The 27,502-nt window shown below is 33.3% G+C and overlaps 1 protein-coding gene across 1 annotated transcript in view; it reads left to right on the forward strand.

Moving 5' to 3' along the window:
* Positions 1-27,502, forward strand: part of LOC126890278 (transcription termination factor 2-like) — a 128,345-nt gene that overhangs the window by 87,830 nt on the left and 13,013 nt on the right. Inside the window, 1 exon segment of the mRNA XM_050659135.1 lies at positions 22,228-22,557. Coding sequence (XP_050515092.1) covers positions 22,228-22,557 — 330 coding nt within the window.

The raw sequence follows: 27,502 nt of genomic DNA on the forward strand, positions 1-27,502 counted from the left end.
ATAAAATAAAATACAATACAAATTAAATTACAGAATAGTGCGCAATTGCTTTGATGTTACTGTTACTTTATTTTTATATTAATTTTTTTGACCAAGAATTAATACAAAGTAATACAATTCTTTATACTCGTTACTATCCAATACCCTAAGTACCTAGGATATTGTTACTTTCCCTAGTCCAATATCCTGCCGTTGCTTTAAATATTTCGGTATTTTGTTTATAGTGTTTGTCTCGTGACTTTTCAGTAACATTAATACTACAATGATTAAAGTAATATAAAAAAGCATGCAAATAGAGTATAGAGACTTCATCTTTAAGTTTAAAATGCGAAAGTGTCAATAAAATTTTTTAAACTGTTAATTTTTTGTTTATAGTCTGCTGCGCGATTAAAAAGAATGATGAGTTTAAATTTCTTTATCAAAGATAAGTATACCGCCTAAAAGGTAACATAATCTGTTTTGCGATTAACAACGCGACATAGTGTCGATGTCATAAACACCGAAAGAAACTGATTGTTGATTATGTGAAAATATAATAGAAATAGAATAGACTGTTGTTTGATAGTTAGTCGAATTTTTCCGCGTATTTTCAGCAAATTTTGGTTTGTTTAACCGATATCGCACATTCAGCACAAACGATGTTTATTCTAGTAATAATAAGGTCGATAAAATTTGTGGTATTATATGTTTTATCAGCTAATGTTGTGGCGGCTATTATAAAAATCTGGACAATTAATTTCAGAGCGAAGAAACCGTCGGCTGGGACAGAAAGTTCAAAATGTTTTATTTTTACATTATACTTATGACTTTTGAGTACGTATTAAATGTGTCAAATGTTCTTTTAATGCATATTTTTATTCGCTATGTATGCTTAGCTTATGGTATTACTCGTAATGCGCATAAGTCCAATTTTACAAATTTTTGTTACATATTTTTTTGCGTCTCATAAAGTCTATGCATCTAAGCATAATACAGGGTGTTTCATTGGGAAAGTAACATACGTTAACTGTAGAAAGAGGACACTTGGGCGGTGTCAAAAATACCTATTTAATGGGTCTTACTCCATTAATAACAAAGATACTGGGTGTTTTATATATTTTGCCATTTTCTTAATTGGTTCATAACTCTTTAACCACACTGTATATTTATTTTATATTTGGCACGCAAATACCATTTAAGGCGTACAATAAATTAATTTATTTACAATTGTAAAAAATCCAGGTCCGGATTAAAAAATATTGGAAAAATATTCCGACCCCAAAACAACACCCTGTACATTAATTTTTTTTAAAATGGATTTTTCAGTTGAAAAGATTATAAAAACTAAATTCAGTGGTATACTTTGAATTTTCGGCAAAATGATTTTTCTGGTGAAATTTTGAATTTGAATTCTTAAATTAAGTGAAATGCGAGAGCTCTAAGTAGAAAAAAATTGAAATACAGCTTACGACTTGTCAACTACACTGTATATTGATTTTATTTTTAAAACACGAATATTCTTTTAGGTGGCCAGTCAATGAATTTATTTACAATTATAAAAAATCTAGGTCCGGATTAAAAAATATTGTGTAAATGTTCCGACCCAAAAAAACACCTTGTATATTAAATTTTTTTAAAATGGATTTTGCATTTGAAAATAGGATGAAAAACAAAATTAGTGATATACTTTGAATTTTCGGCAAAATGATTTTTCAGATAAAATTTTGAATTTGAATTCTGAAATTATGTGAATTGCAAAGTTCAAAGTAAAATAAATTAAAATATGACTTAATTTTAATTAATACCATTATTTAATCTAAATTGGTAAAATATTAACATTTGCACACATAACAATAATTGCTGATGACCCCCTCTGTGGCTCAGTGGTAAGAGCGCCTACCTTTGGATCGAAAGGTCCGAATGGTCGTGAATTCGAATCTCACCAGGGTCAGAAATTTTTCGTTTATTATAAATTAATAAATGAAAATTGTTTCTGTCCTTGTGAGATCGGTACTCATCGGAGGGACCGCAGACGTTCGGATACAATTAGCGTCTCTTTGCAAAGACAATGACGTTGCCTTTGCAAAGTAACAAGACACTTACTCAACACACACAGTACACATGACACTAGGTATCTAACTACAAAAATTTACCGTACCTACGTATAAAAAAAATAATTTTTGATGGTGGTAATTTTGAATAAGTAGTTTAGTTTTGAATAGTTATTATGCTACAAATTTTCGCTGTTTTGTTATAATTTTTAGCTATTTTGTTGATTAAAGTGATGTATTCTTTATTGACCCTTTATTATTTATTCATTATTTAAAGATGCATATTCGCCAAAAACTATTTTTCACACATAATAAAAAACACTAAAATATTAACATTTTACCAATTTAGATTAAATAATGGCATTAATTAAAATTAATAGCCCAGTCGGGATAGCATTTGACCTTGCATTAGGAGCTGCCCCAAATTTTATTTTTCTAATCTTTAGGGAGGGTCAATATTAGTATAAATTTAAAATCTCGACTGAATTCCACCGTTGCGTTAGCCGCCATCTTGATTTTAAACGAGAACTGTTTTTACTCAATATCTCCGCCATTTTCAATTTTTTGACAAAAAGTGTAGAAACTGAAATTGTTGAAAATGTGATTTTCTATAATTTCATTTATTATAATTTTTTCGTGCGGTCGATATTTTCCGAGTTATGAGGGGAAAATAGTGACAGTTGTAGCATAATTATTGAATTATCTCGTTTATTATTAGTTTTACAACAAATATTTACTTATACAAAAATGAAGAGAATTAAATTTTGTACAATTTTGATGCCGTTCATTTTTTTGATAAAATCAATATTTAAGGTAGTACGTATGTGGTAAAGGTGCGATCGTAAGACCTGATTGATTTTGTAGCAATTGTTTTTGTTCAATATCTCCGCCATTTTCAACATTTCGACAAAAAGTGTAAGAACTAAAATTGTTGCAATTACGATTTACTACAATTTTTCGAGAGAACCAGTGGCGGGTCTACAAGGGGGGGAAATGGGAAAATTCCCCCCAACAGGGTCCAAAATTTAAAAAAAATTGTTGGAACATCACGATATATTAGCTGACATAAAACTTAAAATATCGACAGACAAATTCAACCAATAAAACCCGCTAGTTAATAAAATTAAGTGAACTTGATGTATATAATGTCTTTTTATGTCTTTTATATACTTAGTTTGGTTGATGTTTCATTGGAAGTTTCAAAAATTTTATAAAATATAATTCTCTTTATTTTTGTTTATGTACAATTATGTCGTAAAGTTAATAATAAATGAGACAATTCAATAATTATGCTTCCCCTCCGCTTCCATTATTTTCCGCCTTAACTCGTAGAATATTGATCGTATAAAAAAATTGTGCCAAAGAAATTGTAGGAAATTGCATTTCCAACAATTTTCTTTCCCACCATTTATGTCGAAAAGTTGAAAATGGCGGAGATATTAAGCAACAACAGTTCTCATTTAAAATCAATATGGCGGCTAATGCAACCGCGGAATTCAGTCGAGATTTTAAATTTACACTACTATTGATCTCTCCTAAAGGATATAATTATAAAATTTGGGGCAGCTCGAATACAAAATTCAATTCAATAATTATGCTCCCCTTACCACTTTTTACTATTTTCTCATGTAACTCGGAAAATATCAACCGCATGAAAAAAATTGTTAAAAAGAAATTGTAGGAAATTATATTTTGAACAATTTTAGTTGAAAATGGCGCAGCTATTGAACAAAAACAATTGCTATAAAATCAATCCGGTCTTACGCTCGCGCCATTACCGCATACGTACTACCTTAAATATTAATTTTAGCAAAAAAATGAAAGAGATCAAAATTGTGTAGAATTTAATTCTCTTCATTTTTATACAGGTACATATTTGTTGTAAAACTAATAATAAACGAGATAATTCAATAATTCAATAATTATGCTCCAACTGTCGCTATTTTCCCCTCATAACTCGGAAAATATCGACCGCACGAAAAAAATTATAATAAATAAAATTATAGAAAATCGTATTTTCAACAATTTCAGTTTCTACACTTTTTGTCAAAAAATTGAAAATGGCGGAGATATTGAGCAAAAACGGTTCTCGTTTAAAATCAAGATGGCGGCTAACGCAACGGTGGAATTCAGTCGAGATTTTAAATTTATACTAATATTGACCCTCCCTAAAGATTAGAAAAATAAAATTTGGGGCAGCTCCTAATGCAAGGTTAGGCCTGTTATTCGTCTAATCCGACTGGACTATAAGTCGCATTTTAATTTTTTCTACTTGGAGCTCTCGCAATTGACATAATTTCAGAATTCAAATTCAAAATTTTACCAGAAAAATAATTTTGCCGAAAATTCAAATTATACCACTAATTTTGTTTTTCATCCTTTTTTCAAATGCAAAATCCATTAAAAAAAAAATTAATCTACAAGGTGTTTTTTTGGGTCGGAACATTTACACAATATTTTTTATTCTGGGCCTGGATTTTTTATAATTGTAAATTAATTAATTGATTGGACACCTAAAGAATATTCGGGTGTTAAATATAAAATCAATATACAGTGTGTTTGACAAGTTGTAAGTTGTATTTAAATTTTTTTCTACTTAGAGCTCTCGCAATTCACTAAATTTCAGAATTCAAATTAAAAATTTCACCAGAAAAATCATTTTGCCGAAAATTCAATGTACACCACTGAATTTAGTTTTTTATCCTCTTTTCAACTGAAAAATCCATTTTAAAAAAAATTAATGTACAGGGTGTTGTTTTGGGGTCGGAACATTTTTCCAATATTTTTTAATCCGGACCTGGATTTTTTACAATTGTAAATAATTTATTTTATTGTACACCTTAAATGATATTTGCGTGCCAAATATAACATACATATACAGTGTGGTTAAAAAGTTATGAACCAATTAAGAAAATGGCAAAATAGATAAAACACCCAGTATCTTTGTTATTAATGGAGTAAGACCCATTAAGTATGGTATTTTCGAGACCACCTAAGTGTCCTCTTTCTACAGTTAACGTATGTTACTTTCCCAATGAAACACCCTGTATACCTACCCGAAATACATACTCCCTAAAATGGCACTCGGTCCTAACTGCAAGATGCAAGAGTCTTGCAGAGTTAGTCTTGTTCTCGCTCAAGTCTTGCAGGGTCAGTCTTGGTCTTGGTCTTGCTAAAATTAGGCGGTCTTGGTCTTGGTCTTGCGAAAATGCAAGAACAAGACCAAGACCGATTTTGGGCAACACTAGTTACAGTATTGGTAATATAATGTCATTCTTCCAGTCCCTTGGTATTTCTGCTCTATTTATGATATATTCGTTAGTTCTTACACAGAGCCTATTTTACTGCAAATCAGGCCCGAGGCACTACATAATTTTCGGACCCCTAAATATGATTTAATAATAATAATAACAACTTTTTTTAAATGAATTGATTATTTAATAGAAATATAGTTGCATCATAAATTAAAATTTTTATTAACAATAAATAAAATTTATATTTAAACAATTAAACATTGTTTAAATACAGTGTGTCGCATTTAAGTCGAAGACAGCTCTACATTTCGGCTATCAAAATAAATACAGATTTGAAGTTTTGCACAGCCATATCTACAGGTTAAAGGTTTGCATTTTTTAAGATACTCAACTGAAATTTATATTTTAATCGCGGCCTACTTTTATTTGTTTCGCGTCAGAGATATCGGAAAAAGTTATTTGAAAAAGTAGTTCCAAATCTTATTCTAACACCACATACAAAACTGCATGACAAAATTCGCACTTTTAGTTTTTCCGGCATTTGTAGTCAGGACCCTAAAATTCGTCTGTCCCGAGATGCATCTCGGTCCAGCCAATTTTAAGTTTTAGGATCCTGACTACAAAAATGATGAAAAAATTAAAAGTACGAATTTTGTCATGAAATTTAGTATGTTGGCTTGGAATAATTTTTTTTTGTGTGAATTTGATGGCCTTGGCCAAGCCGATTAGCCAGACATTTTGTTATTAAAAAAAAACAAATTTGTTTTTCCAATCAGAGGAATTTTTTCTGTATTTCTAACTCTAAATACATAACAAACTAACATATTACAATTATTATCTAAATAATACACTGTTTTGGTTGTAAATATTTTTTTTTATTTTTTTGTATTTTTTTTATATTGTCAATTTGTTTTTTTTTTTAATATTTTTTTTATTATTATTTTTTATTAATTGTTTTTTTTACTACGCTAAGACATAAACCCGATTCAATATCTCGGAGGTTTACATCTTCTTAGTTTTCTTTTCTTTTTTTTAAATAATAATATTTAAAACAAACTTTTTCCGATATCTCAAACGCGAAGCAAAATATCGACAATTTACCCTGTTTGTGGAGTCGCAGTAGGCTGCGTTTAAAATTTAAATTTCAGCTGAGTATCTTAAAAAATGTGAACATTTAAGCTGTATGACTGTGCATTGTGCAAAACGCCAAATCTGTATTTATTTGGATAGCCAAAATATAGGGTTGTCTTCATCTTAAATGCGACACATTGTATATATGGCATTTCCTTTTGTAAATAATTTGGTTATTGAACCATAAAATGGTATATCGTTCTTGGACAAAAATTTAATAGTTGCTATTATTCGTTGAAGAACGTTTCTAACATGTTTCTTTTCTTCTAAATAACTTTTTTCCATTAATGTTACAATTTGTCTTGCTGTACCTACTACTTCTCTTGACTACTCATGTTGACTTGAACTCATGTTGAATAACTGTTCTACTGATATTTTTTCAGTCATTATATCCATCGAAAGTTAGAAAAACAATAATTTTCGTGGAAAACAGTTTACAAACGTAACAATAAACATGGCTACATTTAGGAATGTACACTAATCACTCGCGAATAATTTTTCTCCATTTGCTTTAATTTTATAAAAATTGCACTTTGCAAATGTCTGGTTTTATTATTATCCAGTTGTGTAACACATTCACTAATTTTATCAATATATTGATTCGGTCGATTATTTATAAGATATCGTTGAAATTCCAGACTTAAATGTTTTGGACAATCCCTTATACCTAACGCTAGGAAAAGCGATATTGGCATTGTCGTTTTCTATAGGATATGATAGAGAGATAATTGTGACAGATGAAGTCGATTGAAAATCAACAGTGAAGTCATCATTTATCATTTGCTGTTCGTAAAATGAAAGAATTTTGAAAATTTATTTTGCTATTACAATAAAAAATTGTTTTTGGTGATCTTTCCGGGCCCTATTAAAATGCGGGCCCGAGGCAGGTGCCTCACGGGCCTAATGGTAAAATAGGCCCTGTTCTTACATGTTGTCCATTCCCTCTATCTATACCCATGAATTTTATCATTTGCATCTTATCAAAAAAGGGTGAAAATCAATATATTTTTTATTGTTAAGCAAAAAATAAGCATGAATCGAAAAATATCTCGACAGCGTTACCTCACAAAATGTCTAAAGAAAATGTTTGCAAAATTTCAGGTGGATAGGTCAAATAGCTTTTAAGTTACAGTGTCCACCGCCTTTGAATAAAGCAGTTTTGAGAAAAACGCGTTTTAAAGTTTTGACAACTTTTACTACCAATTTATTTTTGTCTGTCAAATTGTAAAGTCATGCACACCGGAATATATTTTTAAATCGCGGATTAATTTACAAAAGAGATGGGAAACAGTTGTTGAACGTTTCTTACTACGCTCAAGCGCGCTGGTGCGAAGCTGATGCATAGTGAGTCGAAGGTAGGAATATTCAACATGCCGTATTTTCCGGTAATTTTGCTTTGATTAATCTGAATTCAGAGAGTATCCTTGAAGTTATTTAATTTCATTTAAAATAATAAAAAATCTAGAGTTTCAAAATTTTCAAACCATACCCCTCTTAAATTAACATTATTTTGGTAGCTTAGTAATTTATACAATATTGAAATGAATGAAAATGAATGTCGACGACGATTCAAGCAATCTGTTAGCCCAGATATATCAAACGGACGACGCTTGGGAAAATATTCCATCGATATGTCTTGTTACGTTTTAAAAATTCAATCATCTATATATTATTTTTATTAATAAGATTATTCCACTCTTTCATATCGTTTCCCACATTTCTCCTATTTTCTTAAATAAATAATCGAATAGATAGCAGACTTTGAATTTGGCAAGGGTTGTCATGGATACGTTACGGTACGTCATCTTGACAGTAGTCCATTCTAAAATTGGGGTGCTACTTGGAACATAAGTTTTCAAGCAATTGATCTTGGATAGATTAAGTTTTCAGGCAATTGATCTTGGATAGATCACCCTCATTGGGGACATCGGCCTGAACTTTTGTTAATTGAACTTGGCATATTGTAGTGTTGCTGTAGGTACATTGTCTGTAGTTGTCAAGTTCACACCGTATTATACGGGATCTATTTTCCAAGTCACAATTTTAGATGGATGCCGTGACGATTCTTTGAATCCATCTGAAGGAAAAGAACATCAGGTATGTCTAATTCGATTTCTTAAGCACTGCAATAAGTGCATTGTTGATTTCCGAGCTTTTTATTTATTCGTTTCTCTGAGAGTTGTTATTTTTCTATTGCAGTTATTAGGCATTAAACCACAAAATAGATAGGGGTAGATAGTACCTAGTTATTGTTGGAAATATTCTGTGCGAATTAGAAGAGTTTTTTTTTATATGTACCCCCTGGAAAACCCTTCTGGCCAAAGGTTAGTATCCGCTCCGAGCTTCGCTGGTATCGCCACCTACCTACAGGATTACTAGTATAACTTTTACCGGAATTTTCTGGAAAGAAAAAAGTGTTGCCTATACTCTGTGAGTTTCGCTGGTATGGCTGCTATCGCCATCTAACGGTTGACTAGTGTTCCTATTTCGGCCGGAATTTTAAAGAGGACAGTAGAAAAGCAAGTAATAGTTGTTTCAAACTTATTATTTAATTCTTATCGTGTAATATTTACAACGTAAAGAAGTAATTGGATTGTAATCGATAATTAATAGCAGTAAGTACAGAATTTATTATTCATAGATTTTGCTTATCGTTTTGACGTTTATGTTGACAACTTATATTAGAAAAAATTTATTCTACAAAAAAGTATAATAATTTAATATAATTATAGTATAATACTTCTTAAATATTAACTTATGAATGAAAGTTAACGGCATCCTACGTTTGCTGTGATTGGTCGTTATCTTCACGCATTCAAATTTTGTTTCAGGATTGGATTGTAAAATTAAAACCGTCAAAATTCGAGAGTGTGCTAACTGATCCTTTAGCTCCTTTTCTACCGTTTTAAAATTAAAATTTTGTTTACTTACTTTTTTCTAATTGCATCAATCCATTTTTGTCGTTAAATCACCTTATGCTTAGCGACAGGAAAGTTGTAGAATACACAGTTACTATTGTAACCAGTATTTCGACACTCTTTAATACAACAACTTTCGTGAGACATTTAAAAGTTATAATATGCAACTCTTAATGCAGAACGTCAAAAAGCAAATTTCCAGTAAAGGTTTACAAACTTGTCACTACTGGCGCTCGCGAATTTTTCATTATCCCCTCTACCTACGAGCTCACAGCGTATAATATCTTCTATTGTTTTCTTATTTATTGATTGATATAGAATTTGAATCGTTGCTCTGACGTCATTTTGAAGAAATCTACATTAATTTACAGTTTTCATTTTTTTTCTTATTAATTTGACATTGCTACTAAAATAGAATTATTTCTCTGACGTCATTTCAGTCAGTTTTTAGTTTTTATTTTTCTTAATATTAATTGTTGTAGTAATAGACGTCATTTTAATAGTTTATGTTAACTTATTAGTTTTATATTTAGTTTCATAGAATATGATAGTGTAAACACAAGTAGATATTATAATACTATTTTTCTCTTTTAGGGTTTCCGTTTAGTTCCGTTTGTTTCCGTTTGCTTCCAATTACTTCCAATTTCTTCTTGCAATTTTTAGTTTCGTTGTGTTTGCAATTGTTTGATCACGTATTTAATTCGATACTGGTTATTCTTCTCATTGGAGTTGGATACATCGTTGGATACCTCACTACACAATTAAGATAAGGATTTTTATTAATTTATTTTTTTATGCGTTTATGTTCATTAGCCTTTATTAATTTTAGTTTATTTGTGAGTAGTACCTAGTGCGTTTTCGGTTTGTTATACTGGTTTGTGTTTTACAGCGATTCCGCCTGAGCTCACGCGACGCTTATAATTTTCGGTTAATTTTGAGGGCTAGAAGCCCTATTTGCTTCGTCGCAACTAGTTACTTGGTAGGTTATCGTTGTGGTTGTTCAATATTGTTATATTTGTTCAGTTTATTCTATTATTAATTATTTCATATTTATTTACAGACTTAATTTATTGTTTTTTTTTTATTTATTATTAATAGATAATTTATACGTGAGGTATCGCTTAATTTCATTTGTTCCATACACCACATGATTGGTACTGCAACAATTTGGTAGGTTTGGAGTTGCAGTCTACTTTAGGCGTGGGCTGTGGGGCAAACTTGCCTGGCGCCCAGTTAATATCTATATTAAGGTTGAAAGAGAAGTCTCAACGAACCACCCCCCCCCCCATCTCCACTAGAGCATAGCGGGCTACGCCTTTGTTGTCATCCGACAGCCGGTGTAGCAACGTAGCGTCCACGCACGAGCAGCGAGGCGTTGCAGTCTCAGCTTGCCTATTGGCTCCGTGCGTCTCCCCTCTATTTACACTATTTACAGCAATTTACAGTCACGTGACACGCTGTCAGTTTTGTAAGGACGTTTTAACATTGAGCGTTATGGGATTATTTTGTTAAACTTGAATATTTTATTTTCCAGTGATTACAAACGAATACAAATTGTTCGAATTCATTAGTTATTCTTTTATAGTGTCATTTATAGTTCAACAAAAATATTTTTGTCGTTAATAAAGATTTATCTACATAATCTGCGATAGTGAGGTTATATAGGACATACAGTATTCGTACTTTTTGGAGTCAATTCGGATTTATCAGAGCTAAAAAGTGTAGGTATGTAATATGTAGAAAACTTATAAAAACGTAAATAATATCATTATATCATGTGTATATTGCCACTTCCTTTGTATATTATAGAAAAAGTTAACCTCACTCCATCCTTCTACCAACGTTAATCAGTTTTATTCTTTGATCTAATTTTTTTGGGAACGAGGAAAATAAAAGTATTTCACATCACTATTTCTCGATGTATTTTTACAGTGAACAACCCAACAAATATCTGGCATTTTTTTAAATGTCACATTTAAACATACACTAAAGTGTCCTTACAAAGATTCAAGCAACCGCCACTATGAGCAGGTCGGTCGATTTTGCTTTGACACTTTATTAACGCTCGGAGCGAATCTGAATTGTCATCATTTTTGTACTCGTATACTGAGTAAAGTGTAAAAACAAAATAAACGGTTTCGTTTTGATTCAAATCTAGTCTCTTATCTTCCTCTGACACCGTGTTCCGGGGTCTACCCCTTATAAAAGAGTTCGCAAGAAGACTGATCTGAACCAAAACTCACCGAGAAGATTATGTAAATAGAAAATATTCAAATATTTACACCGGAGTATGGTTAGACTGACCTCTAACGAGGAACGATGAAATGAATGAAAATGAATGTCGAAGACGATTCAAGCAATCTGTTAGCAATGATAATATATAAATGTCAAAGGGATGACGCTTAGGAAAATATTCCATCGATGCGTCTCAACTTGCCTATTGGTTCAGATCAGTCTTCTTGAGAAACCTCTTTGATAAGGGGTGTAACGAGGTCGTTGCGTTGTCGTCGCTCCAGGTAACTTTCAGTCGAAGAAAAAGAGTTCGCTTTTTAAAACATTTTTATTTGAAATCGAAATAAATAGAAGATAAGATAATTAGCCTTAATTACTCATTAAAGTCGTAAATAAAATATATTTATAATTTCTACGCATCGAGCTTACTGTTCGGGCCGATGTGACGATATTTTTGTACATGAATGAATGATTTTGACGATCGCGCGAAATAGGAATTGCTTTTATTAATACGACATGAATGTATAAGGAAAGGGGAGAAAGGAGATCCCTCTCACCTCGCCGGATTGGAAAGACATATAAAGGATAATAATAATAATAATAATAATAAAGGCCTTTATTCATTCTATAATATTATTCACATAATGAATATTAGTTTAAAAAAAAGCTCCAGGCGAGTTTCAGTTCAGGAGATGTATAATGCGGGGCAGAATACATATCCTGTCTGTTCAGCTAACCTGGGCAAAACAAATAATAAAAAAAAAATATCTAGGATAGGATTATGTATAATAGGTTACCTACTAACATTTAAATAAAAATAAATCAAAATGTAACATTAATTAACTTTAGTTTACCAATATGCGCTTTGAATGTAAGCTCTACTCATACCATGTCAGCCAACTCTACCTATGCAATATTTCCTAATTTTTCAATAACGAACTTTCTAAATTTGTTTTGAGTAAAATTAGTACCAGTAGTATATTTATTCATAACTTGGGCTATTTGATATGTAAAAGACCGCTTGTATTGCTGTGTACGATGATAAGGAATAGAAATGGTGTTTTTATGTCTTATGTTAATATTTTGTACATCAGTACGGAATTTTATTTTATTATAGAGATACGGGGGGATTTTGAAAATAATAATTTTTTGGAATTGACAAGCTGAATGTACATGTCTTCTATGTTTCATACTTAACCACCCTGTTTCTTTAAGTTTGTAACTAATTGCTTGATATCTACGGATACCATGTATCAAACGCAGACAAGAATTTTGCATTTTTTGTATCCTATAACTGTCACGTTCTGTGATACAGGAATTATAAATGGTATCACAGTAATTAAAGTGTGATAACACCAAAGTATCACAGAGCAATTTTTTTAATTTTTTAGTAAATATATGACGAGATTGGAATAAAAACTTCAGGTTCAAATAACTTTTCTGCAAACACTTGGCCACATGACCACCAAATCTTAGGTTTTGATCTATATGTAAACCTAAGTTTTTCACAGTTTCCTTAAACTCTATTGAAGAATTATCGATGGTGATCATGTGAGCAAAGTCTCTCAGAAAGATTTCTCTCCGCGCCGCTGAACCAAACACTATGCCTACCGACTTGTTGTTATTAAGTCGAAGACAATGGCTAGTCGAAAACTGATAAACTCTTTCTAAATCATAGTTGATTGCTGCCACTGCCTGTTCAGACTCATCAGGCTTAAAAGATAAATATATTTGAGTATCATCAGCAAAATAGTGTTGGTTACAAGAGAGAAAGTTTGCAGGAAAGTTTGAAGTGTAAATACTAAACAATTTGGGACCCAAAATAGAGCCCTGTGGGACCCCTTTATTTGTATTAAGATAGTTTGATGTCCTACCGTTGTAATGAACAGCTTGACTTCTATTACTGAGATAACTAGATATCATATCCGATGCCCGCTGAGACATACCAATATACTTAAACATTGAAGTTAATAGCGAATGATCAAGCGTATCAAATGCTTTCGAGTAATCCAGAAGTATCAGCACTGTGATTAAACCATTATCGCAGGCATCAAATATGTCATCAGTTATCTTTAACAAGGCACTAGTACAGCTGTGATCCCTTCTGAAACCAGACTGATTTTCTGGTAAACTTTATGTTGACTCAAGTGAACCTGTAGTTGCTGATTTAGAATTTTCTCTAGTATCTTTGAGAAAGTGGGCAGTATACTAATTGGTCGGATTTCGTTATATCCTGTCGGATTAGTTGTTTTCGGTACCGGTATAATTTTTGCAACTTTCCACATTGACGGGAACTCGGCTCTTAGAATGCAAGCATTAATAATGTGTGTCAAATAAGGCAATAAAAAGGGAAGACACATATTAATTGTTAGTATATTTATTTTATCATATCCGGTAGCAGCACTCTTTATACTTTTAATGACATTTAAAACGTCACTTTCTTCAACACATGAAAAATTTGCTTCCACGTCCACACGACAATTATGACTATAAAAGTTTTTAAGTGTTAAATTAGGATTCATGTTGGGAACACAATTTATAAAGTAGTCATACATTGCCGAAATATCACTTAAATTTTCTGACAGTTGCGTATTGTTTTGAGTTTCCCTACCAAGACCTATAACTTTTAAGGATTTCCAAAGATCCTTCCCGTTTTTATTATCCAATTTTTTTGAATAGAAAGCCTTTTTTTCTCTTCTGACAGCTAAAGTAAACATATTTCTAATTGATTTGTATTCCTCCCAAGTTTGGATGTTTTTGTATTTCTTGTATAAACTCAATACTTTGTCCCTTTCTTTTTTCATAATACGTAAAGTGTCAGTCATCCATGGTGCATAATTTTTCGAAATTTTATAGGTTACATAGGGAGCATGACGATCCAGTAAGCATATTATATTATTGGTAAGAAACTCGACTTTATCATCAAGACCCTCAATATCAAAAATATTTCGCCACGGTAGAGATTGTAATTCCTCATAGAATACGGTCTGATTTATCGCCTTAAAGTTTCTTACAGTCTTATAAACAATTTCTTTCTTTTTAATCTCTATATTTATATTAGATATCAACAACTCGTGGTCACTAAAATCAACACATTCCACGACAACATCAAGAATTGTTCTTCGTTTTGTAGTTAAAATATAATCAATTAGGGTTGCCGTACTAGATGTAATTCTAGTCGGCTGATCTATGACTTGATGTAACCCCATTGTTTCAAAAAAATCACAGACAACTCTAGTATCAGGGCAATCAGTATTTAACAAATTAACATTGAAGTCACCAGTACAATAAAATGTTTCAATCAACGGCAAAACATCAGATAGAATATTCTCAAACTCGTCAAAAAAATGTCGGACATTAAATTTAGGTGGTTTGTATACAACACAGAATCCATACGATTTATTACTTACGAACAATTCCAAGCAAAGGTGTTCAATACTGTTATTATTTGTTTGTAGAACTTTATATTTAATTTGAGATCTAACATAGAATGCCACACCTCCCCCATTTCCATTTCTATCCCTTCTTATCACATTATACCCATCTATACCTATATCCTTGTCGGTAATGAAATTTGTAAGCCAAGTTTCACTAACTGCTAGTACATCAAATTTTTTTAAGAGAACACTGTTTTTGAATTCAATAAAATGTGCAGTCAGTGATCTTACATTAATATGACCAAAAGTAATCATAATATAAAAAGAAGAATTTATTTATATCTAATTTAATATGAGAATAATAATTATATCGCACTAATAGGTAGAGGCATAATATTTAAATTTGTAGAACTGTACATTTATTTTTACTATAATAAATAAACAGAAACAAGTAATTAATGGGAAAACAAACAAAAAAAAAACTAGGACTCTACGTAAAGTTTGTGTTTTTGATTGTCAAAAATGGCACATAGTTGGCCCCACAGCTCAACTTTTTGTTAATAGCAAGAAATCAATAAATAAATTTTTTTACTCACTGGTTAAATTATGATTTAGTCTCCCATATCCAAACTCGTGATTTGTTTCTTTTCACCACCGACACTTGCAAAAATTTGGCCTTTCCACGACCAACAGCACTTATAGCCAAACTTGTCACACGCGTATTTATAAAGAGCTTGATTTTCTCTTGTGAGGAGTTCCATCATAACAAGTCCACTGCCTTTCAATTTTGTTTTATTTGTGAACACTAGATCACGCTTCCACTTGTTTATAAACATAACTGCCGTTGGTCGAGGTTTCCTTTGACTGACAGCTCGTTCTTGTTTTTTGCCAATTCGATAGCAAAAATTAATATCGTTTTCGGATATTTGTATGTTTAATTTATTACTAATGATTTTTGCTACCTGTTGATGTAGTTGTTCTTCACTCTCTGGAATATTGTTAAACACAATACCGTTTAGCAAGTAGTTCTGATGTTGATATTCCATCCTTTTTTTAGAGGAATTAGACGTGTCTCTTAGTTTTTCTATCTCGCTTTTGATACTGTTAAGGGATCTATTAAAATTATCTTCCAGCATTTTAATTCTTTCTAAGATATTCTTACTACTGGAATTGGGTTTGGAACTCTCATCCATATTTTGTTCTCCTATAAGCGATTTTAGTTCCTCAATGCCACCTTTCACGTCAGATTCTAGTCGTTTAACCTGACTTTCAAGTTGCTGTTGCTCCTTCTGTTGTTGACGGGTTTTTCTTATATTTTCGGTCATAATTACTTGATGAAGACCAAATATCATAAATTTTGACTATTAACAAATATTAACCACTACTTTTCACAATTATATACAGGAGCCAACCTAGCACAACCTACACTTACAGCGCCATCTCGAACTCCTTCTTGGATATATGATCACCGCTCATATAAGGATAGGTAAGAAGAAAACTGTCGGATTCGCTCAGCTCGCCAAAACGACAGCGGAAAATAATCGGTAAATACTACCTACATAACTTACCTCTTGTACCTCTCGGTTGTCTATTATTCTTCGATCAACGCTCCAAGAATAATAATCAACTAGGCTTTTCGGTCCGATTTTTATATCGTTCGAAACAGTACAAAAACGTGTTTTACTTAATTCATTGGCGTACTCTAGACGATAAAATTACGAGACCTAACAACTATATGTTGGAACAGGCAGTTATTTGGCGAATAAAATGCCAATTTACCGAAATTCTTGTATTTAAATTTTTTTAAAATGGAAATATGAAATTAACAACATTTTTTATGATGTATGGAATTATTTCTACGGTTTAATTATATATTTTATGTTGAATACTGTTCAATTAATTGTTTTATAATCGAAAACTGCTGACAACTAAATATTGGAACACTTTAAATTTTCCTCGCGTTTTAGCGTGTCTGGCGAGAAACGAGTGAAGTTTTATAAGCTTGACGGAAAGAAGGCTTTGAAATAAAACATACGAGTAGCTAGTTTGTTGTCAACAATAATTTATAACGCGTCATTTGAGTTTGAATAAATTAAAAACTGTCAGTTTTATTATCAGTAAAATACAATAATGGCACGTGGAAAACCTACTGATCCAAAAGTGCGAGAAATTATTATTCATCAGTACCACAAGGGGAAAAGAATGCGTGAAATTTCCAATGAATTTACGGTAGCAACAACTACTGTGTTTATTATAATTAAGAAATATGGTGAAACTGCCAGTATTGATGTTCGCGGCAAAAGCTCAGGCCGTCCAAAAGCTGTTTCTCAAAGGAGTGTCAGACATTTAATCAGAATATGTAAGTCGGGAAGAAGAAATACACTACGAGAAGTAACTACTAGATGGAATAGAGAAACTGGGATGAATGTTTCCAGAGAATGCTGTCGCAAATATATCCACAAAAGCGGTCTTAGTTTTTATAAGGTATGTTTGATAGGTTCTTATTTGTGATATAAATTTTCTATTTTTTTTATTTATTTGAATAGGCCAAAGAAAAACCATTGTTGACGGAAACTCAGAAAAGGAATCGTTATATTTGGGCTAAATCTAAACTTTCGTGGACCAAACTTGACTGGGACAAAGTTATCTATAGCAACAAAAGCAAATTTGATGTCTGTGTGGGAGATTACCGAAAGCGTGTGATTAGGGAAAAGACAGAAGCATTCCATAAAGATTGTCTCAAAAGGACTGTAAAGTTTCCACATGGTATCATGGTGTGGGGTTGTATGTCGGCCAAAGGGGTGGGAACTTTACATTTTATTGAAGGCATAGTAAAGGCAGCCAAATATCAAGATATCCTTGAACATTCGTTTTTACCAAGTGCGGCAACGTTATATCCATCCGGAGATTTTATCTTTCAACAGGACGGAGCCTCATGCCATACGGCTAAATCTACCAAAAAATGGATGGGAGAACATGACGTTAAAGTTTTTTCACATCTTTCTAGTAGCCCGGATCTTAATCCAATAGAGACACTTTGGCACAAAATGAAACAACGCCTTAGAAATAACCCTCAGCGTACTTTGCCACAACTACGTACTAAATTGCAAGAAATATGGGATAGTTTCACTTCTGAGTTGTGTGAAGGCCTAGTTGATACAATGCCTAATAGAGTTCAAGCTGTTATTCAAGCTAAGGGCGAAGTTACGCCTTATTAATTTTTATTTTAATTTGTTAAAAACCGCTTGTTCCAATATTTAGTTGTCAGCATTTTTTTATTATCTAACAATTAATTAAATAATAATCAACATAAAATGTATAATTAAATTGTAAAAATAATTCTACACACAAAAAAAGTTGTTAATTGCATATCTACAATTATTAAAAAAAATTAAATAAAAGAATTTCGGTAAATTGGCATTTTATTTGTAAAATAACTGCTTGTTCCAACATATAGTTGTTAGGGCTCGTATATTACCGTCACACCCCCCTCTCCTAAAAAAAATTTTGGAAGAAAATTTTAGCTACTTAACTACGACTTATAACTATAACAAAAGAGAAAAAAAATACGTCTTTCTGAAAATTAAACTCACGAATAACCTTTAATACACTAGCACTAGCACTAACGTCTGTATCGTTTCCTGGTGTTGTTTCTATATTGTCCTGGCGTTTCGTCCTGGAGTGGGCGGCGGCGTTCTTACAGCGCTGTTCTGTGGCAGTCTCAACACTGCTGAGATCTCGATGATGACTTTAATTTTGATAAATGTATGTAATTCAGAAGTGTCGTTGTATAACTGGTGTGAAGAGTGTGAGTGTGTGGTTCGGGATTGGTTAAGGGAGAGGATGGAATCATGTACTATCGTCGTGAGCCGGTTTCATATCTTTGATGTGAACTTTGTTAATTGTTTTTCCCGTTGCGTCCTTTAACTGAAAAATTACTTTGGATAGTATTTTGTGAATAGTATATGGACCGGAGAATTTGGGAGCTAATTTGGCGTTCAGTTGTTTGGCGACATTGGAAATGTTGTAATTTTTCTTCATGACTTTGTCTCCGATTTTCGGAGTCCACTCTCTGCGGCGTAGATTATAGTAGTGGCTTTGTGATGTAAACGCTTTAGCCAAGTTGATTCTTACCAGTTCGAAAGTTTCTCTTAATTTATTCCATTTGTACGTTGGTGGAATTATGTCGGGCGGATTCGGCGCTTCTATAATTTTACTGGGTATGTCTAGTTCGTGTCCAAAATTTAAAAATGCTGGAGAGAATCCGGTAAAGTCGTGTTTTGCTGAGTTGATTGCGAAAGTCAGTTCTGGGATGTATGCGTCCCATTTCTTGTAATTGTTGTCGCAAAATTGAGCAATCATTGTCTTGATTACCCTGTTTGTTCTTTCTACTGCGTTATTCTGTGGGGAATATGGTGGAATTGCGATTTTTTCGATGTTGAATTTTTTCAGTAGACTTCTGAATTCTCTGTTCTCGTATGAAGTGGCATTATCTGATGTGAGTTGGGTTGGACATCCAAATCTCATTATTACTTTGTCCTTGGCATACGACGCTGGCTGTGGCACGTCTTACGGGAACAATTTCTACCCATTTCGAAAAAGTGTCTCGGAAAACGATTGCGTAGATGTTGCCTTTGCTTGATCTTGGTAGTGGTCCGATCATGTCGGTTGTGACGGTGTGCCACGGTTGTTCTGGGATGGAGGTTAAGTACATTTTTCCGGGGGTTTGTTGCTGTGAAGGTTTGTACATCTGACAGTTGTGACAACTTCTGACGAATTTTGCGGTGTCTCGAAACATGTTTGGCCAGTAATATTTTCGTGTCAGTCTTGCTATTGTTTTGGCTATACTTAAGTGTCCGGATGTTGTTGTTTCGTGGTTTTCGGATATCAGCTGTTTTTGTTTATTTGATGGAATACAGAGTTTCCACGGGTTGGATAAATCTGTTGCTTTGTAGTCATATATATCCGAGAAATGTCGGTACAGTCGATTGTCTTTTACCATATAATCTGGAAATCGTTGTGGGTTAGTTTTCACCTCTTCTAGTTTCTTCTTGTACCAATCGTCTTGTAGTTCTCCGAATGTAATGGTACTAATTGAGTCTACTGGTTCCCGAGAGAGGGCATCTGCTAAGTGGTTTTGTGCTCCTTTGCGGTAAATGACGTCGAGATCGAACTGTTGTAACGCCATAGCCCATCTGGCTAATCTTCCTGACGGATTTTCTATGGTTTGTAGGTATTTTAAACTTTGATGATCGGTTACGACTGAAAATTGATATCCTTCCAAGTATGGTCGCATTTTCTCTATTCCGTATATGATAGCTAGTAGTTCTTTTTCTGTTACACTGTAGTTTTTCTCCGCATTTGACAAAGACCTGCTGGCGTAAGCTATGACTCGATCGTGTCCTTGTTCGTCTTTCTGAATTAGAGCTACTCCGAGACCGTCGTAGTCTGATGCGTCTGTTTGGAGAAAGAATCTTTTGCTGAAATCTGGACAAATTAGAACGGGAGCCTGTGTCAGTACAGAACAAGCGATTGTTTGTTCTGTACCCCAAATCCACTTATGTTTCTTTTTTAATAATTGTGTTAGTGGTGCTATGTTCGTCGAGTAATCGTGAATAAAACGTTTGTACCAAGATGTGGTTCCTAGGAATTTCCTTAGCTGCTTGATAGATTTTGGGGCTGGGTACTTGATGATAGCCTTAATCTTGCTTTCGTCAGTTTTGATGCCTTGTCTATTGACTACATGACCGAGGTATACGATTTCGTCTTTACAGAACTCGCATTTTTCTAAATTAAATCTTGTAATCGTTTAAATACTTGTTTTAAGTTCTGCATGTGCTGTTCGAACGTTTCTCGTAAAACTATGATATCGTCTAGGTATGCGAAAGTGTAAGGTTCCATTTCGGGTCCTATAACTGAATCCAATAGGCGTTGGAACGTGGCTGATGCTGCGTGTAGTCCGAACGGAAGAACTCTGAATTGAAATAATCCTTTACCCGGTGCTATGAACGCTGTCAAAGGTTTGCTTTCTTCTGCCAGTGGTATTTGCCAATAACCGTTGTTTAGATCCAATGTTGAAATGTATTTTGCTGCTTTTAATTTGTCCAATGTGTGATTGATGTAAGGAAGTGGATAGGCGTCTTTTTCGGAAATTTCGTTGATACGTCTGAAATCTATGCAAAATCGGTAACTACCATTTTTCTTCTTTACTAAGACAATTGGTGAGCTGTAGGGGCTGTTAGACTCTTCTATTACTCCTTCTTTCAACATGGTGTCTATCTCGTCGTTTATGATCTGTTGCATGGCGGAGTTTTTTCGGTCTGTATCTTTGTTTTATTGGAGTGTTGTGTGTCGTGTTGAATCGTTTCGTATTCTTCAGTCTGGCGTATAAGGTCTTTGATGGACGTGACATCTTTTTTGGGTGCATGTTTTTGTAAATTCTTTTTAATTGTTGTGTTTTGTCCATTTTGCCGTACCTTCTGATTAGCGTTTGAAGCTCTAATAGAAAATCTTTAAACCGTTCGTTTGTTTTCTGCGTTCTCGTTCTGTTTTGGTGTTCCAAATCGTCTAACCAGTTTGCTGATTTGAAAGCAAGATTAAAGTCCTCCTCAAAATTGTTCCAGTTTTCCCAGGAGTCGACGTTGGTTCGGAACCATAGTATCGCTTTTCCCCTAAGTAATTCTGATAGTGCTTTCAGTAAAGCATCGTCTCGAATCCGGTAACAGCTTTTAAGTTCGTATAGCCCCTCCAAAAATTCTGTGGGGTCTTTGGATCCGTCAAAATGTAAGCCCCATTTTCTAACTGTGTCCATTATTTGACTGTGTTCATTTTCCGTTTGTGTGTTGTCTGTTTTAGGATCCTTTTGAGCGTAACTGTAAGACCATTCTTGATCGAAGATCGTCTAATTTACGAAGAAAGGAGATCCAGCTCACCTCGCCGGATTGGAAAGACATAAAAAGGATATATGATCACCGCTCATATAAGGATAGGTAAAAGCATAGGTAAGAAGAAAACTGTCGGATTCGCTCAGCTCGCCAAAACGACAGCGGAAAATAATCGAGAAATACTACCTACATCAACTCACCTCCTGTACCTCGCTGTTGTCAATGCATTTTGCATTTTGATTCATTTGATTCTCAATGCATTTTGATTCAAATCAGTCTTCTTGCAAAGCCTCTTTGATAATGGGTAGACCCAGAAACACGATGTCAGAGGATAGCAAGAGACTCGATTTGAATCAAAACAAAACAGTTTATTTTGTTTATACATTATTGATCATTTGTAGGTTAACCATAAATGATACAGAACAGCCTGGTACATCTGAAGTAGCTGACGATCTTAGCGAAGAAGACACTTCACTAAAACAGGTCGTACATAATGTATTATCTCCTTCAGACCCAGTATTCTCGAAAACATGGAGCAGTAGTAAGGTAGAAGCTGTTATCAAACTTCTAAACGAAAAAGTTCTGACGACAAATGATGATAAAGCTGTCATTGTCTCACAGTGGCCCTCGTTTTTGAATCTCATTGCATACCATCTCGAGAAACTTAATGTAAAATATGACCAGTTAGACGGAAGCGTTCCTGTTATCAAGAGAATGGACATGGTTAACAAGTATGTAAACTTTTTTCTTATCGTACACGATCATTAATAATGACATTACCAGTAATGACATTATTTTCGAAATTCACATCATTCCATGTTTTCATTACTCTTCAACCTTCTTCTTCTAAAGGTGCCCTACCAAGTCCTCTTGACGTTGGCGATTAACATGGCAAAACTGTCTCTGTCTCGAGGTATTCTAAATAGTTGCTCTGCTTTCCACTGATATTTTCAACCCAGAGGCCTGTTTTCTACCAATTCCTCTGCGTCCTTCGATTTTACCCATCATAATAAGTTGAAGAATATTATATCAGTCTCCCCTTCCTACCTGTCCAAAATAGGGCATCTTTTCTTCAACCTTCTACAATCATTATTACTGTCATTACTTTTCTTCAGTATATTTGTGGTCATTGTTTTACGAAGTCATAATATAATAAAATAGATCCAACAAAAACCACTTGTGTTGCTATAATTATGACATTTGGTACAAAAAGGCGAGTAAAACATAAAGTGTATATTTGAGACTGTACTATCGGCACAATCTGGCAACCCTGTAAGTTGTGAAGTAAGGCACTAATACGTCAACGCGGATGGCCGATGGCAGATCTCATCTCTTCTACTGACTGTATTGTATTGAGTTCAATAAACCTGAGAAAGTGCAAGAACCCTTTTACTTACTTAACAGAACATGGTGGCAGCTGGTGCACTTTTCCAGATTAACTTAATATTTCAAGTGAAGAGAGAGAAAAATGATTAGTGAAGTTTAACTTTTCCATGTGTAGTGTCTAGGTTATGTACGTTGTGTTGAAATCATACACAAAGCAAAATGGCAATGGCAAATACAGATTTAGACGTTAGTAGCGGCTCAACGACAATTAACATGCCTGTTCAGGTAAATCCACCGGAGAAATTTACGTTTTCACAGCCAAATAGGTGGCCCCAGTGGCGCAAGAGGTTCCAGCGTTTCATGAGCGTGTCGGGACAAGATCAGAAGCCGGAGAAAGACAAAATTGACATTCTTATGTATATAATGGGAGATGAGGCCGAAGAAATCGTTCTACAGTTTCCGAAAATTCCAGCTACTTATTCGGAGATGTTACAGAGTTTTGAAAATCACTTTATTCCCCGTCGCAACGTAATATTCGAACGGTTTAGTTTAACTCCCGAATTCAACAACCAGGAGAAGCTATAGAACACTTTATTACCAGTTTACATTCGTTGGCAGAATATTGTGACTACAGCACCCTTAAGGAAGAGCTAATTAGGGATCGCATAGTGGTAGGAATGTCAGATACAAAAACTAGCGAACGTTTGCAACTACAAGGTACTCTGACTTTGAAAGATTGTATTATTGCTGCAAAACAAGCAGAAATGCAGGCAAATCAGACTCGGGAATTGCGTAATGAAAACCGTTATCATCTAACTCAAGAAGTAGCAAAAGTGGGTGTCCAAAATAGAGAACGAGGCAATGTCACCGGATCATTTCAGAAGGCAGACAACATCAGAAGAAAGAATTTCCAGGGAGACACGTGTATGTTTTGTGGTCAGCAATCTCACTCTAGGGAGGTATGTCCTGCTAGAAGGTCTCAGTGTAATAAGTGCAAAAAGTTTGGGCACTGGGCATCAGTTTGTTTATCTGGTAAAGGTCAAAGGGAAAATAAGGTTAGTACTGTAGAAATTGATAATTTTATGATAAATTCAGAGGGTAATAATTTGAATTTTGTCGGCTCTGTTTATATTAATAATATTGAGGCTCGAGAGTGGCTGATTTCTGTGCTTGTGTTTGAGCTGCAGACAAAATTTGAATTTTTAATTGACTCTGGAGCAGATGTTTCATGTATTCCTAGTTCTCTGATGCCTAAAGAGATATTAAAAACTTTATGTAAGCCTTATCAAAAAGTTACTGGTCCATCTGGCATTAAATTGGAGGTAGTAGGAACTCTTCCTGTTACCCTCTGTCATAATAATGGCATTTCAAAAACTCAAATGTTTGTTATACAAAATTTATCTAAACCTATTTTAGGAAGGAAATCAATAATAGACTTAAAACTTCTACAATTTCATGAAAATGTTACAGTAAAAAATATAAATAATGTATTTAATCCAGAGGCAGTTTTCAGAAAATTTTCAACAATATTTAATGATATAGGTACATTTAAAACAGAAATGGAAATTAAATTAAAAGACAACATTAAACCCTATGTACAATCAGTCCCTAGAACAGTTCCTATTCCATTACTCCAACCGTTAAAAGAAGAAATTGATAGATTATTAAATCTAAAAATAATTGAACCTGTTGATTATCCTACAGAGTGGGTCAGTCCAGTGGCGGATCCAGCATCATTAAGAGGGGGGGCCGATTGCCTAAATTTCTATATACAGTAAAACCTGTGTTACCGGCCACCTGCTAAAATCGGCCACCTACACTAGCGGCCAGTTTAAAAATTCCCCAAACCAATTATACGTAGACTACAAAAACTGGAAATACCGGTCACCTTTCTATATCGGCCAATGGTTCTTTCATTTTTAGTGGCCGTTACTGACAGGTTTTACTGTAATAACAATAACAATAATAATAATTTGGCTTTAAGAATACGAAGACAATGGAGAATGCAAAATACCCTAACAATACCGATTATTATGTCTACTACTGGAGTCATTCCGAAGAACCTCCTCGAAAACATAAAAAAGCTGAGTCTCTAAATGAATATCTTTATAAGACCATGCAGAAAGCTGTACATATTACTCTCGACTCGATTGCCAGATGTGTATGAAAATTGTTGGGAGATACTCCAGCCAGCATACCACGTCACCTAGGTCTCGATAACACGGAAAAAGTCACACCAGAGCTCAATCTTTTGAAATCAAATATAAATAATTATGTAGGCGTAAAAATGTAGATAATACAAAAGTATATTTAAAATTTTTTAATTTTTCATACAAAAATGAAATCATTTCATTTTATCTAAGTACTTAATTTGTAATAACATATTGATAATGAATAAAAAATTGAATAAAAAAATATGAAAAAAAAATTTTAAGAAACGCTTTTCTTTAGTTACGATTGACCAAAATTAAAAGTATTATAAAAAAATCAACTAAAAACCAAAAAATAATGAAAAAATCTTACACATTCGTCAAAGAAAAGCATGGTGCGTCTTGATCGAATAAACGGTTTTCGCCCCACGCTTTTCTTTAACGAATGTGTTAGATTTTTTCAATTTGTTTTATTTTTTGGTTTTTAGTTGATTTTTTATAATACTTTTAATTTTGGCCACTCGTAACTAAAAAAAAACCGTTTCTTAAAAAATGTTTTTTTATATTTTTTTATGTGTTAAAGACATAGGTGCTAAAGAGATAAAGAGACAGAAGAACTTAAAATTACAAATTGGAAAAATAAAGCAGCAAGGAGGAAAGAATGGAAAAGAATAGTAAACCAAGCCATGGGCCTTCTAGGCCTGGAGCTCTGGAGAGCTAAACTATATGTATATACAGGGTGTCAAAAAAAGCGGAACGGTCGAATATTTCGCGAAATGAACATCGGATCGAAGAACTGAAAAATACCTTTTCAGTAATTTTTAAAAATCTATCGAATGACACCAAATACGACCCCCTACTCCACCCCCTGGAGGTGGGGTATAGGCTCAATTTAAAATCGTAAATGGAAAACCCCAGTTTTTATTGAAGATTAGAACTTCTTACGTAAAAGTAAGCAACTTTTATTCGTGACATATCTTCAAATTCTGGATAGATGGCGCTATAATATATAGAATATAGAAATAGAATAATAAAGAAATAGTCTTTCTCGAGCAATACACTTCCAGATAAAAAACTAAACATCACGTGTTTAATATTTTTCAAAAACCTACCGAATGGCATCCTGTCGTGTTTGGTGGTATTCGATAGGATTTTGAAAAATATTAAACTTGTGTATTTTGATTTTTCATTTGAGAGTGTTTTTAGAGAGATTAAACCATTTCTATAAATTACCTATGGTATCACGATTAATGGTTTTCCGATTATAGCGCCATCTATCCAGAATTCGAAAAATGTCTCGAATAAAAGTTGCTTACTTTTACGTAAGGAATCCAAATCTGCAATTAAAACTGAAGGTCTCCATTTAATATTTTAAAGTTACCCCCATCCCACTTTCAGGGGGTCGAGTGGGGGGTCGTGTTGGGTATCATTTGATAGATTTTTAAAAATTATTGAACACATATTTTTCATTTTTTCGATTCGATGTTCATTTCGCGAAATATTCAACGGTTCCGCTACTTTTGGGTTGGGACACCATATACATAATACATAAAGTTGATGAAAGAAAAATAAATATAATATGTAGTGAATTATCATTAAAATTAAAAAAAAAACCTACAAAATGAGACTTTATAAGTTAACAACTTACAGTAGTTTCGGAAATGTAATAATGAATTAAACGAATGTAATTCTCAAAAAATCAAAATAACTACTTTTCTTTTTTAAATTGCAAACAAATTCAAGTCGAAATAGTTTTAATGATATTTCGTAATGGGAAAGTACATCATGTGACACCTCATTTAAAAGCGTTTGAAATACTGATTACAAAAATGTATAATACCTACATGCGCAAAATTTTGGTCAAATGCTTTTTAAACACATTCATTTTCTTCGAATCCTGAGAAAGCTAATACGAGAATTTTTGAAAAATTTAAACGCAGAATAAAATACCTATTAAACTATTACCGAGGGCCGAAAGTCCATTAGAATAAACAAAAGGTTTCTTGTGAATGATATAGGTATTTGAAATTAAAAATCATACTCAATTTTCTCTTCTTTTTCACCCCTGTAACTTATTAAAATAAACATTATAGAAGTTTTCAGGGACTTTCGTCCCTCGGTAATAATGTAATCTTGCATTTTGTGTTTAAATTTTAAAAAAATACTTATTAGTTTTCTCAGGATTATAAAAAAATGAATG

Source organism: Diabrotica virgifera, chromosome 8 (assembly GCF_917563875.1).
Source record: "Diabrotica virgifera virgifera chromosome 8, PGI_DIABVI_V3a".
Lineage (NCBI taxonomy): Eukaryota > Metazoa > Arthropoda > Insecta > Coleoptera > Chrysomelidae > Diabrotica > Diabrotica virgifera.